The 13,143-nt window shown below is 68.4% G+C and overlaps 1 protein-coding gene across 1 annotated transcript in view; it reads right to left on the reverse strand.

Moving 5' to 3' along the window:
- Positions 1 to 66: 66 nt before the first annotated feature.
- The window catches only part of LOC142403352 (glycogen [starch] synthase, muscle-like), a gene marked incomplete at its 5' end in the record, with an annotated part of 37,203 nt that continues 24,126 nt past the window's right edge, over positions 67 to 13,143 (reverse strand). Inside the window, 9 exon segments of the mRNA XM_075489588.1 lie at positions 67 to 780; positions 2,998 to 3,035; positions 3,038 to 3,077; positions 5,530 to 5,533; positions 9,619 to 9,781; positions 12,412 to 12,507; positions 12,822 to 12,858; positions 12,860 to 12,913; positions 12,915 to 12,950. Of these exon segments, the coding sequence (XP_075345703.1) occupies positions 82 to 780; positions 2,998 to 3,035; positions 3,038 to 3,077; positions 5,530 to 5,533; positions 9,619 to 9,781; positions 12,412 to 12,507; positions 12,822 to 12,858; positions 12,860 to 12,913; positions 12,915 to 12,950 (1,167 nt within the window).

A 13,143-nucleotide genomic window follows, 5' to 3' on the forward strand; every position in this document is an offset into this window, starting at 1 on the left:
CACCCCTAAAACCACCTCCCCCAGCCCCCCAATTTCTCCCCCCCCCCCCAGACCCACACGTCCGGGGGCTGTGAAGCACCTTTATTGTCCGCTGCGCCGGGGGGGGACACGGACGGATGCAGGGCCCCCCCCCCCAGACCCACACTTGGGGGGGGCGAAGTGTGTGTGTGGGGGGGCAGACTGATGTGGGGCTGCCCCATAGCTCCCCCTTTTTGTGGTGAGGGAAGATGGGGGGCGCCCCATGACCCCCCCCCCCCCCCCCCCTTGTTGTGGGGCTGAGCCCAGGCACTGTGGAGTGAAGTGGGGCTGAGCTGTGAGGAGGGGGGGGGGGATGTGGGGCGCCCCATAGCCCCCCCGCCCCCCCCAAGTTCTGTGGGGCTGAGCCTGAGCAAGCACTGTGGGGCTGGGGGGGGGGGGGGGGGGCAGCGCTGTGGGGCGCCCCATAACCCCCCCCCCAAACACCCCCCCATCCCTCCCCACGGGGAGTGTGTGTGTCCCCCCCCCCCCCCCTCTCCATTTGCACCGTGGGGCGGGAAAGGAGCCACCGTGGGGTGCCCCACACTTGCCGTGGGGCGCCCCACGCGCGCCGTGGGGCTCAGTTCCTGGTGGGGGCGGCGGGGAGGCCGGGGGGCTGGGGGGGCGGCGGATGTTGGCTCGGTCTTTGGCGGCCTCCTCTTCCTCGTCGTAGCGCTCGTCCTCTTCGTCGCTGTGCCGGGGGCTGGAGAGGCGGGAGAGGGCGGGCGAGGGGGGCACCGAGGCCGGGCGGGGGTAGCGGAAACCCTGGGGGGGGGGGGGAGACACCCAAGAATTTGGGGGGGGGGGGGGGACCCAGGCATCTGGGCTTGCCCCCCCCCCATCCCCCACATCCCCCCCAAATCCTTCATGGGGAGCCAGGTGTCTGCCCTTCCCCCCCCCCCCCCCCCCCCCGCGCCCTGATCTGTCGTGGGGACCCAGGAGTTTGGGGGGCCCCCCAAATCCCTGCTGGGGACCCAGGAGTTTTGGGGACCCCCACCCAATCCCTCAGGGGCACCCAGATTTTTGGGGGGGACCCAGGAGTTTGGGGGCCCCCCCAAATCCCTGCTGGGGGGCCCAGGAGTTCGGGGGGCCCCCCCCCAATCTATCCTGGGGACTCAGGAGTTTGGGGGACCCCCACCCAATCCCTCAGGGGCACCCAGATTTTTGGGGGGGACCCAGGAGTTCGGGGGGCCCCCCCCAATCTATCCTGGGGACTCAGGAGTTCGGGCCCCCCCCCCAATCTCTCATGAGGACCCAGATTTTTGGGGGGGACCCAGGAGTTCGGGGGCCCCCCCCAATCTATCCTGGGGACCCAGGAGTTTTGGGGACCCCCACCCAATCCCTCATGAGGACCCAGGTTTTTGGGGGGGACCCAGGAGTTTGGGGGCCCCCCCAAATCCCTGCTGGGGGACCCAGGAGTGTTGGGGACCCCCACCCAATCCCTCAGGGGCACCCAGATTTTTGGGGGGGACCCAGGAGTTGGGGGGCCCCCCCCAATCTATCCTGGGGACCCAGAGGTTTGGGGGACCCCCACCCAATCCCTTACGGGCACCCAGGACTTTGGGGGGGGACCCAGGAGTTTGGGGGCCCCCCCAATCTATCCTGGGGACCCAGGAGTTTTGGGGACCCCCACCCAATCCCTCAGGGGCACCCAGATTTTTGGGGGGACCCAGGAGTTTGGGGGCCCCCCCCCAATCTATCCTGGGGACTCAGGAGTTTGGGGGACCCCCCACCCAATCCCTGCTGGGCACCCAAATTTTTGGGGGGGACCCAGGAGTTGGGGGGCCCCCCAAATCCCTGCTGGGACCCAGGAGTTTTGGGGACCCCCACCCAATCCCTCAGGGGCACCCAGATTTTTGGGGGGGACCCAGGAGTTTGAGGGACCCCCCCCAATCTATCCTGGGGACTCAGGAATTTTGGGGACCCCCACCCAATCCCTCAGGGGCACCCAGATTTTTGGGGGGACCCAGGCATTCAGGGGACCCCCCAAATCCCTGCTGGGGACCCAGGTTTTTGGGGGACCCCCATCCAATCCCTCATGAGGACCCAGGTTTTTGGGGGGACCCAGGAGTTTGGGGGCCCCCCCAAATCCCTCCTGGGGACCCAGAGGTTTGGGGGACCCCCACCCAATCCCTTACGGGCACCCAGGACTTTGGGGGGGGGACCCCAGGAGTTCGGGGGCCCCCCCCAAATCCCTGCTGGGGGCCCAGGAGTTCGGGGGGGCCCCCCCCAATCTATCCTGGGGACTCAGGAGTTTGGGGGACCCCCACCCAATCCCTCAGGGGCACCCAGATTTTTGGGGGGGACCCAGGAGTTCGGGGCCCCCCCCAATCTCTCATGAGGACCCAGATTTTTGGGGGGGACCCCAGGAGTTCGGGGGCCCCCCCAATCTATCCTGGGGACCCAGGAGTTTTGGGGACCCCCACCCAATCCCTCAGGGGCACCCAGATTTTTGGGGGGGACCCAGGAGTTTGGGGGCCCCCCCCAATCTATCCTGGGGACCCAGGAGTTTTGGGGACCCCCCACCAATCCCTCAGGGGCACCCAGATTTTTGGGGGGGACCCAGGAGTTTGGGGGCCCCCCCAAATCCCTGCTGGGGGCCTAGGAGTTTTGGGGACCCCCACCCAATCCCTCATGAGGACCCAGACTTTTGGGGGGGACCCAGGAGTTCGGGGGACCCCCCCAATCTATCCTGGGGACTCAGGAATTTCGGGGACCCCCACCCAATCCCTCAGGGGCACCCAGATTTTTGGGGGGGGACCCAGGAGTTTGGGGGCCCCCCCCAAATCGTTGCTGGGGAACCAGGTTTTTGGGGGGGACCCAGGAGTTCGGGGGCCCCCCCCAAATCCCTCCTGGGGACCCAGAGGTTTGGGGGACCCCCACCCAATCCCTCAGGGGCACCCAGATTTTTGGGGGGGGACCCAGGAGTTGGGGGGCCCCCCCAAATCCCCGCTGGGGACCCCCGACTGGCGGGGGACTCACGGCGGCGGCCTCGGGGGGTTCGTAGGTGAAGCTCTCCGAAAGGCCTTGGCCAGGGCCATGCGCCGGGCGAAGGTGTAATACTGGGGGGGGGGGCAAAGGTCAGCGCACCCCAAATTCCCAGGACCCTCCCCAGGACCCCCAGGGACCCCCCCGACCCTCCTGGACCCCCCGAACCCCCCAGCCCCCAAAAACCCTCGCCAGGGACCCCTCAGATCCCCCCCGGACCCACTGCCCTCCCCCACATTCTATAGGGACCCCCCCAGCACCCCCAAACCCTCTGAGACCCCCCCCAAAAGCCCCTGAGACCCCCCAAAACCCCTGAGACCCCAGAGACCCCCCGACCCTCCTGGACCCCCCCGAACCCCCCAGCCCCCCAAAGACCCTCGCCAGGGACCCCTCAGATCCCCCCAGGACCCACTGCCCTCCCCCACATTCTATAGGGACCCCCCAGCACCCCCAAAACCCTCTGAGCCCCCCCCCAAAAGCCCCTGAGACCCCCCAAAACCCCCTGAGACCCCAGAGACCCCCCCGACCCTCCTGGACCCCCCCCCCAGCCCCCCAAAGACCCTCGCCAGGGACCCCTCAGATCCCCCCCGGACCCACTGCCCTCCCCCACATTCTATAGGGACCCCCCCAGGACCCCCAAAACCCTCTGAGACCCCCCCAAAAGCCCCTGAGACCCCCCAAAACCCCTGAGACCCCCCCAAAACCCCTGAGATCCCCCGAGACCCCCCCGACCGTCCTGGACCCCCCCCAGCCCCCCAGCGACCCTCGCCAGGGACCCCTCAGATCCCCCCGGACCCACTGCCCTCCCCCACATTCTATAGGGACCCCCCCAGCACCCCCAAAACGCCTGAGACCCCCCCAAAAGCCCCTGAGACCCCCCAAAACTCCCTGAGACCCCTCCCCAGGACCCCCAGAGACCCCCCCGACTCTCCTGGACCCCCCCCCAGCCCCCCAGCCCCCCAAAGACCCTCGCCAGGGACCCCTCAGATCCCCCAGGACCCACTGCCCTCCCCACATTCTATAGGGACCCCCCCAGCACCCCCAAAACGCCCTGAGACCCCCCCAAAAGCCCCTGAGACCCCCAGAGACCCCCCGACTCTCCTGGACCCCCCCCAGCCCCCCAGCCCCCCAAAGACCCTCGCCAGGGACCCCTCAGATCCCCCCCGGACCCACTGCCCTCCCCCACATTCTATAGGGACCCCCCCAGCACCCCCAAACCCCTCTGAGACCCCCCCCCAAAGCCCCTGAGACCCCCAGAGACCCCCCCCGACCCTCCTGGACCCCCCCCCCAGCCCCCCCAAAGACCCTCGCCAGGACCCCTCAGATCCCCCCCGGACCCACTGCCCTCCCCCACATTCTACAGGGACCCCCCAGCACCCCCAAAACCCTCTGAGCCCCCCCCCAAAAGCCCCTGAGACCCCTCCCCAGGACCCCCAGAGACCCCCCCGACCCTCCTGGACCCCCCCCCAGCCCCCCAGCCCTCCAGCGACCCTCGCCAGGGACCCCTCAGATCCCCCTGGACCCACTGCCCTCCCCCACATTCTATAGGACCCCCCAGCACCCCCAAAACCCTCTGAGACCCCCCCCAAAAGCCCCTGAGACCCCTCCCAGGACCCCCAGAGACCCCCCCGACCCTCCTGGACCCCCCCGAACCCCCCAGCCCTCCAGCGACCCTCGCCAGGGACCCCTCAGATCCCCCCTGGACCCACTGCCCTCCCCCACATTCTATAGGGACCCCCCCAGCACCCCCAAAACGCCCTGAGACCCCCCCAAAAGCCCCTGAGACCCCCAGAGACCCCCCCGACTCTCCTGGACCCCCCCCCAGCCCCCCAGCCCCCCAAAGACCCTCGCCAGGGACCCCTCAGATCCCCCCGGACCCACTGCCCTCCCCCACATTCTATAGGGACCCCCCCAGCACCCCCAAACCCCTCTGAGACCCCCCCCCAAAGCCCCTGAGACCCCCAGAGACCCCCCCCGACCCTCCTGGACCCCCCCCCCCAGCCCCCCAAAGACCCTCGCCAGGGACCCCTCAGATCCCCCCCGGACCCACTGCCCTCCCCACATTCTACAGGGACCCCCCAGCACCCCCAAAACCCTCTGAGCCCCCCCCCAAAAGCCCCTGAGACCCCTCCCCAGGACCCCCAGAGACCCCCCCGACCCTCCTGGACCCCCCCCCAGCCCCCCAGCCCTCCAGCGACCCTCGCCAGGGACCCCTCAGATCCCCCCTGGACCCACTGCCCTCCCCCACATTCTATAGGGACCCCCCAGCACCCCCAAAACCCTCTGAGACCCCCCCCAAAAGCCCTGAGACCCCTCCCCAGGACCCCCAGAGACCCCCCCGACCCTCCTGGACCCCCCCGAACCCCCCAGCCCTCCAGCGACCCTCGCCAGGGACCCTCAGATCCCCCCCGGACCTACCTGCCCTCCCCCACATTCTATAGGGACCCCCCCCAGCACCCCCAAAACGCCCTGAGACCCCCCTGAGACCCCCCAAAACCCCCTGAGACCCCCAGAGACCCCCCCGACTCTCCTGGACCCCCCCCCCAGCCCCCCAGCCCCCCAAAGACCCTCGCCAGGGACCCCTCAGATCCCCCCCGGACCCACTGCCCTCCCCCAGATTCTATAGGGACACCCCAGCACCCCCAAAACCCTCTGAGACCCCCCCAAAAGCCCCTGAGACCCCCCAAAACCCCCTGAGACCCCTCTCCAGGACCCCCAGGGACCCCCCCAGATCCTCTCCAGGACCCCCTGCCCCCCCTGAAGACCTTTAGGACCTTCACAACCCCCCAGGACCCTCAGAGAGCCTCCCAACCCCCCTAAGACCCCCCCAACCCCCACCCCCTGCACCCCCAAATCCCCCAGGACCCCCCCCCAACCCCCCCCAAGCTCCTCTGGGTCCCCTCCAGGACCTCCAGAACCCCCCCCAGGATCCTCTCTAGGACCCCCAGGGACCCCCAAACTCCCCAGGACCCCCTTGGGACCCCCAAAGGACCCCCCCTCAGGCTCCTCTCCAACCCCCCAGGTTGTCTCCAGGGACCCCCCAGAGGACCCCCCAGATCCTCCTGGACCCCCCCAAAACTCCCAGGAACCCCCCAGGACCCCCTGGACTCCTCCAGGTCCCCCTGAGGACCTTCCCCAGACCCCCTGGATCCCCTCCAGGACCCCCCAGGGACCCCCCCAGATCCCTCAGGACCCCCCAGAACCCCCTGGACTCCTCCAGGTCCCCCTGAGGACCTTCTCCAAGCCCCCTGGGTCATCTCCAGGACCTCCAGACCCCCCCAGAACCCCATCCAGGACCCCCAGAGAGCCCCTAGGAAACCCCTAGGGACCCCCCCCAGATCCCTCAGGACCCTCCAGGACCCCCTGGACTTCTCCAGGTCCCCCTGAGGACCTTCCCCAGACCCCCTGGGTCCCCTCCAGGAACCCCCAGGGACCCCCCCAAGATCCCTCAGGACCCCCCAGAATTCCCTGGACTCCTCCAGGTCCCCCTGAGGACCTTCCCCAGACCCCCTGGGTCCCCTCCAGGACCTCCAGACCCCCCCAGAACCCCATCCAGGACCCCCAGAGAGCCCCTAGAAACCCCTAGGGACCCCCGCCAGATCCCTCAGGACCCTCCAGAACCCCCTGGACTCCTCCAGGTCCCCCTGAGGACCTTCTCCAAGCCCCCTGAGTTCCCTCCAGGACTTCCAGACCCCCCCAGAACCCCATCCAGGACCCCCAGAGAGCCCCTAGGAACCCCCAGGGACCCCCCCCAGATCCCTCAGGACCCTCCAGGACCCCCTGGACTCCTCCAGGTCCCCCTGAGGACCTTCCCCAGACCCCCTGGGTCCCCTCCAGGACCCCCCAGGGACCACCCCAGATCCCTCAGGACCCCCCAGAATCCCCTGGACTCCTCCAGGTCCCTCTGAGGACCTTCTCCAAGCCCCCTGGGTCCCCTCCAGGACCCCCCAGGGACCCCCCCAGATCCCTCAGGACCCCCCAGAACCCCCTGGACACCTCCAGGTCCCCCTGAGGACCTTCTCCAAGCCCCCTGGGTCATCTCCAGGACCTCCAGACCCCCCCAGAACCCCATCCAGGACCCCCAGAGAGCCCCTAGAAACCCCTCAGGACCCCCCCAGATCCCTCAGGACCCCCCAGGACCACCTGGACTCCTCCAGGTCCCTCTGAGGACCTTCTCCAAGCCCCCTGGGTCCCCTCCAGGACCCCCCAGATCCCTCAGGACCCCCCAGAATCCCCTGGACTCCTCCAGGTCCCCCTGAGGACCTTCTCCAAGCCCCCTGGGTCATCTCCAGGACCTCCAGACCCCCCCAGAACCCCATCCAGGACCCCCAGAGAGCCCCTAGGAACCCCTAGAGACCCCCGCCAGATCCCTCAGGACCCTCCAGAATCCCCTGGACTCCTCCAGGTCCCCCTGAGGACCTTCCCCAGACCCCCTGGGTCCCCTCCAGGACCCCCCAGCGACCCCCCCAGATCCCTCAGGACCCCCCAGAACCCCCTGGACTCCTCCAGGTCCCCCTGAGGACCTTCTCCAAGCCCCCTGAGTTCCCTCCAGGACCTCCAGACCCCCCCAGAACCCCATCCAGGACCCCCAGAGAGCCCCTAGGAACCCCTAGGGACCCCCCCAGATCTCTCAGGACCCCCCAGGACCACCTGGACTCCTCCAGGTCCCTCTGAGGACCTTCTCCAAGCCCCCTGGGTCCCCTCCAGGACCCCCCAGATCCCTCAGGACCCCCCAGAACCCCCTGGACTCCTCCAGGTCCCCCTGAAGACCTTCTCCAAGCCCCCTGGGTCATCTCCAGGACCTCCAGACCCCCCCAGAACCCCATCCAGGACCCCCAGAGAGCCCCTAGGAACCCTTAGGGACCCCCGCCAGATCCCTCAGGACCCTCCAGGACCCCCTGGACTCCTCCAGGTCCCCCTGAGGACCTTCCCCAGACCCCCTGGGTCCCCTCCAGGACCCCCCAGGGACCCCCCCAGATCCCTCAGGACCCCCCAGAATCCCCTGGACTCCTCCAGGTCCCCCTGAGGACCTTCTCCAAGCCCCCTGGGTCATCTCCAGAACCCTCCAGGACCCCCCAGATCCCTCAGGACCCCCCAGAACCCCCTGGACTCCTCCAGGTCCCCCTGAGGACCTTCCCCAGACCCCCTGGGTCCCCTCCAGGACCTCCAGACCCCCCCAAAACCCCATCCAGGACCCCCAGAGAGCCCCTAGGAACCCCTAGGGACCCCACCCAGATCCCTCAGGACCCCCCAGGACCACCTGGACTCCTCCAGGTCCCTCTGAGGACCTTCTCCAAGCCCCCTGGGTCCCCTCCAGGACCCCCCAGGGACCCCCCCAGATCCCTCAGGACCCCCCAGAACCCCCTGGACTCCTCCAGGTCCCCCTGAGGGCCTTCTCCAAGCCCCCTGGGTCATCTCCAGAACCTCCAGACCCCCCCAAAACCCCATCCAGGACCCCCAGAGAGCCCCTAGGAACCCCTAGGGACCCCACCCAGATCCCTCAGGACCCCCCAGGACCACCTGGACTTCTCCAGGTCCCTCTGAGGACCTTCTCCAAGCCCCCTGGGTCCCCTCCAGGACCCCCCAGGGACCCCCCCAGATCTCTCAGGACCCCCCAGAATCCCCTGGACTCCTCCAGGTCCCCCTGAGGACCTTCTCCAAGCCCCCTGGGTCATCTCCAGAACCCTCCAGGACCCCCCAGATCCCTCAGGACCCCCCAGAATCCCCTGGACTCCTCCAGGTCCCCCTGAAGACCTTCTCCAAGCCCCCTGGGTCATCTCCAGGACCTCCAGACCCCCCCAGAACCCCATCCAGGACCTCCAGAGAGCCCCTAGGAACCCCTAGGGACCCCCGCCAGATCCCTCAGGACCCTCCAGAACCCCTTGGACTCCTCCAGGTCCCCCTGAGGACCTTCTCCAAGCCCCCTGGGTCATCTCCAGAACCCTCCAGGACCCCCCAGATCCCTCAGGACCCCCCAGAACCCCCTGGACTCCTCCAGGTCCCCCTGAGGACCTTCTCCAAGCCCCCTGGGTCATCTCCAGAACCTCCAGACCCCCCCAAAACCCCATCCAGGACCCCCAGAGAGCCCCTAGGAACCCCTAGGGACCCCCGCCAGATCCCTCAGGACCCTCCAGAACCCCTTGGACTCCTCCAGGTCCCCCTGAGGACCTTCTCCAAGCCCCCTGGGTCATCTCCAGAACCCTCCAGGACCCCCCAGATCCCTCAGGACCCCCCAGAACCCCCTGGACTCCTCCAGGTCCCCCTGACGACCTTCTCCAAGCCCCCTGGGTCATCTCCAGAACCCTCCAGGACCCCCCAGGGACCCCCCCAGATCCCTCAGGACCCCCCAGAACCCCCTGGACTCCTCCAGGTCCCCCTGACGACCTTCTCCAAGCCCCCTGGGTCATCTCCAGAACCCTCCAGGACCCCCCAGATCCCTCAGGACCCCCCAGAACCCCCTGGACTCCTCCAGGTCCCCCTGAGGACCTTCTCCAAGCCCCCTGAGTTCCCTCCAGGACCTCCAGACCCCCCCAGAACCCCATCCAGGACCTCCAGAGAGCCTCTAGGACTCCCCAAGAACCCCCTAAACCCCCCCCCCCACGCCCCCCATCTCACCCTGCCAGGTATTTCCAGTCGAGGAGGTCGGAGAGGCGCTCGGTGCGGTTGCGTTGGACGATGCGCTGGCGCCGGCTCTGCTGGCAGAAGCCGTAGAGGAAGGCGGTGAGCTGCGTGCACGACTCCTCGGGCGCCCGGAACCGCCGGTCCACGATGTAGATCCCTGCGGCGGCACCGCGTCAGCCGCCGGGGAACCGGGGACCCGGGGACCCAGATGGTCAGGGGACCCAAGAACCCCGGTGTCCAGGGACCCAGGTGGTCGGGGACCCAGGGACCCAGGCGGTCAGGGACCTGAGCACCCAAATGTCCAGGGACCCAGGCCATTGGGGACCCGGGGACCCAGGTAGTTGGGGACCCAGGGACCCAGAGGGTCAGGGACCCAAGAACCCTGGTGTCCAGGGACCCAGGCCGTTGGGGACCTGGGGACCCAGGCAGTCGGGGACTTGGGGACCTGGGGACCTAGGTGGTCAGGGACCCAAGAACCCCGGTGTCCAGGGACCCAGGCGGTCGGGGACCCGGGGACCCAGAGACCCAGGCGGTCGGGGACCCGAGTACCCAAGTGTCCAGGGACCCAGGCCGTTGGGGACCTGGGGACCCAGGCAGTCGGGGACTTGGGGACCCGGGGACCCAGGTAGTTGGGGACCCAAAGACCCAGGCAGTCGGGGACCTGGAGACCTGGAGACCCAGATGGTCAGGGGACCCAAGAACCCCGGTGTCCAGGGACCCAGGCAGTTGGGGACCCGGGGACACAGGGACCCAGATGGTCGGGGACCCGAGCACCCAAGTGTCCAGGGACCCAGGCCATTGGGGACCTGGGGACCCAGGTAGTTGGGGACCCAAAGACCCAGGCAGTCAGGGACTTGGGGACCCGGGGACCCAGGGACCCAGAGGGTCAGGGACCCGAGCACCCAAATGTCCAGGGACACAGGCCATTGGGGACCCCGGGACCCAGGTAGTTGGGGACCCAGGGACCCAGAGGGTCAGGGACCCAAGAACCCTGGTGTCCAGGGACCCAGGCCGTTGGGGACCCGGGGACCCAGAGGGTCAGGGACTCGAGCACCCCAGTGTCCAGGGACACCGGCAGTCGGGGACCCGGGGACCCAGGTGTTTGGGGACCCAGAGACCCAGGGACCCAAGCGGTTGGGGACCCAAATGTCTGGGGACCCATGGTTGGGAACCCAGGGACCAGGGGACCCTGGTGTTTGGGGACCCAGGCACCCAGGGACCCAGGGACATGGGGGTCTGGGGACCCAGGTGTCCAGGGACCCACCCCCCCACCCAAGGACCCCGGCATCCGGGACCTCCCACCCAAGGACCCAGGCATCTGGGGACCCCCCACCCAAGGACCCAGGATTCTGGGGACCCCCCACTCAAGGACTGGGGCATCTGGGGACCCCCCACCCAAGGACTCCAGCATCTGGGGACCCCCCACCCAAGGACTGGGGCATCTGGAGACCCCCACCCAAGGACCCAGGCATCCAGAGGCTGGAGAACCCAGGCAAGCTGGGGACCCAGGAGTCTGGGGACCCCCCACCCAAGGACCCAGGATTCTGGGAACCCCCCCACCCAAGGACCTAGATGTCCGGGGACCCCCACCCAAAGACTCAAGCATCCAGGGACCCCCACCCAAGGACCTAGATGTCCAGGGACTCTCCACCCAAGGACTCTGGCATCTGGGGACCCCCCACCCAAGAGACCCAAGCATCTGGGGACCCCCAACCCAAGGACCCAGGATTCTGGGGACCCCCCACCCAAGTACTGGGGCATCTGGGGACCCCCCCACCCAAGGACCCAGACATCTGGGGACCCCCAACCCAAAGACCCAGGCATCCAGAGGCTGGAGAACCCAGGCAGTTGGGAACCCAGGAATCTTGGGACCCCCCACCCAAGAACTCCAGCATATGGGGACCCCCCACCCAAGGACCCAGACATCTGGGGACCCCCCACCCAAAGACCCAGGCATCCAGAGGCTGGAGAACCCAGGCAGCTGGGGACCCAGGAGTCTGGGGACCCCCCACCCAAGGACTCCAGCATATGGGGACCCCCACCCAAGGACCTAGATGTCCAGAGACCCCCACCCAAGGACCCAGACATCTGGGGACCCCCAACCCAAAGACCCAGGCATCCAGAGGCTGGAGAACCCAGGCAAGCTGGGGACCCAGGAATCTTGGGACCCCCCACCCAAGAACTCCAGCATATGGGGACCCCCACCCAAGGATCCAGATGTCTGGGGACCCCCCACCCAAGGACTCCAGCATATGGGGACCCCCCTACCCAAGGACTGGGGCATCTGGAGACCCCCACCCAAGGACCCAGGCATCCAGAGGCTGGAGAACCCAGGCAGCTGGGGACCCAGGAGTCTGGGGACCCCCCACCCAAGAACTCCAGCATATGAGAACCCCCCACCCAAGGACCTAGATGTCCAGGGACCCCCACCCAAGGACTGGGGCATCTGGAGACCCCCACCCAAGGACCCAGGTGTTTGGGGACCCCCAACCCAAAGACCCAGGCATCCAGAGGCTGGAGAACCCAGACAAGCTGGGGACCCAGGAATCTTGGGACCCCCCACCCAAGAACTCCAGCATCTGGGGACCCCCCACCCAAGGACCCAGGCATCTGGGGACCCCCCACCCAAAGACCCAGGCATCCAGAGGCTGGAGAACCCAGGCAAGCTGGGGACCCAGGAGTCTGGGGACCCCCCCACCCAAGGACCCAGGAGTCTGGGGACCCCCCCACCCATGGGCCCAGGCGTTTGGGGACCCCCCACCCATGGGTCCCGGCGTCGGGGCTGACCGTAGGCGGAGGGGTCGGCGATGTGCTCCTCCATGAAACACCCGAACCCCGAGAGGTTGGTGGAGACGCTGGGGATGCCCATGACCGTGCACTCAGCTTGGAGGGGGGGGGGGGGTGTGCAAAAAATGGGGGTCAATGGGGGGCACCCCGACATTTGGGGGGGAACCCAAGCGTCCGGGAGGGGACCCAGGCATCCGGGGAGGGGACCCCCATGGTTCTCCTGAGGACCCAGGTTTTTACGGGGGGACCCAGGTGTTCAGGGGGGGACCCCAAGAGTTTGGAGCTGGACCCACCCCCCCCCACTCCCCCAACCCCCCACCTCGGGTTCATGTGGGGACCCAGGAGTTTGGGGGGACCCAGGTGTCGGGGGGGGGGGGGGGGGGGGATGCAGGTATTTGGGGTGCTCTTACCGGGGGTGTACCCCCAAGGTTCGTAGTAAGAGGGGAAGAACCCCCAAGTGACACCCCCGGACGAACTCCTCGTAGTCGACGGGCAGGAGGGGGGCTGGTGGAGGACAGGAACTCGGGGTGGAAGATGATCTGGGGGGGGGACACACACAGAGTCATAACCGGCCCCCCCCCCTCCCCCCCAGCACCCCAAAACCCCTCCCCGGGACCCCCAGATCCTCCCTGGGAGCCCCCAGACCCCCCCCCAGGAACTCCTAACCCCCCCCCCGGAACCCCCCAGATCCCCTTGAGACCCCCCCCAGATCCTCCCTGGGAGCCTCCAGAC

The sequence above is a fragment of the Mycteria americana genome, unplaced genomic scaffold (assembly GCF_035582795.1).
Source record: "Mycteria americana isolate JAX WOST 10 ecotype Jacksonville Zoo and Gardens unplaced genomic scaffold, USCA_MyAme_1.0 Scaffold_208, whole genome shotgun sequence".
NCBI lineage: Eukaryota > Metazoa > Chordata > Aves > Ciconiiformes > Ciconiidae > Mycteria > Mycteria americana.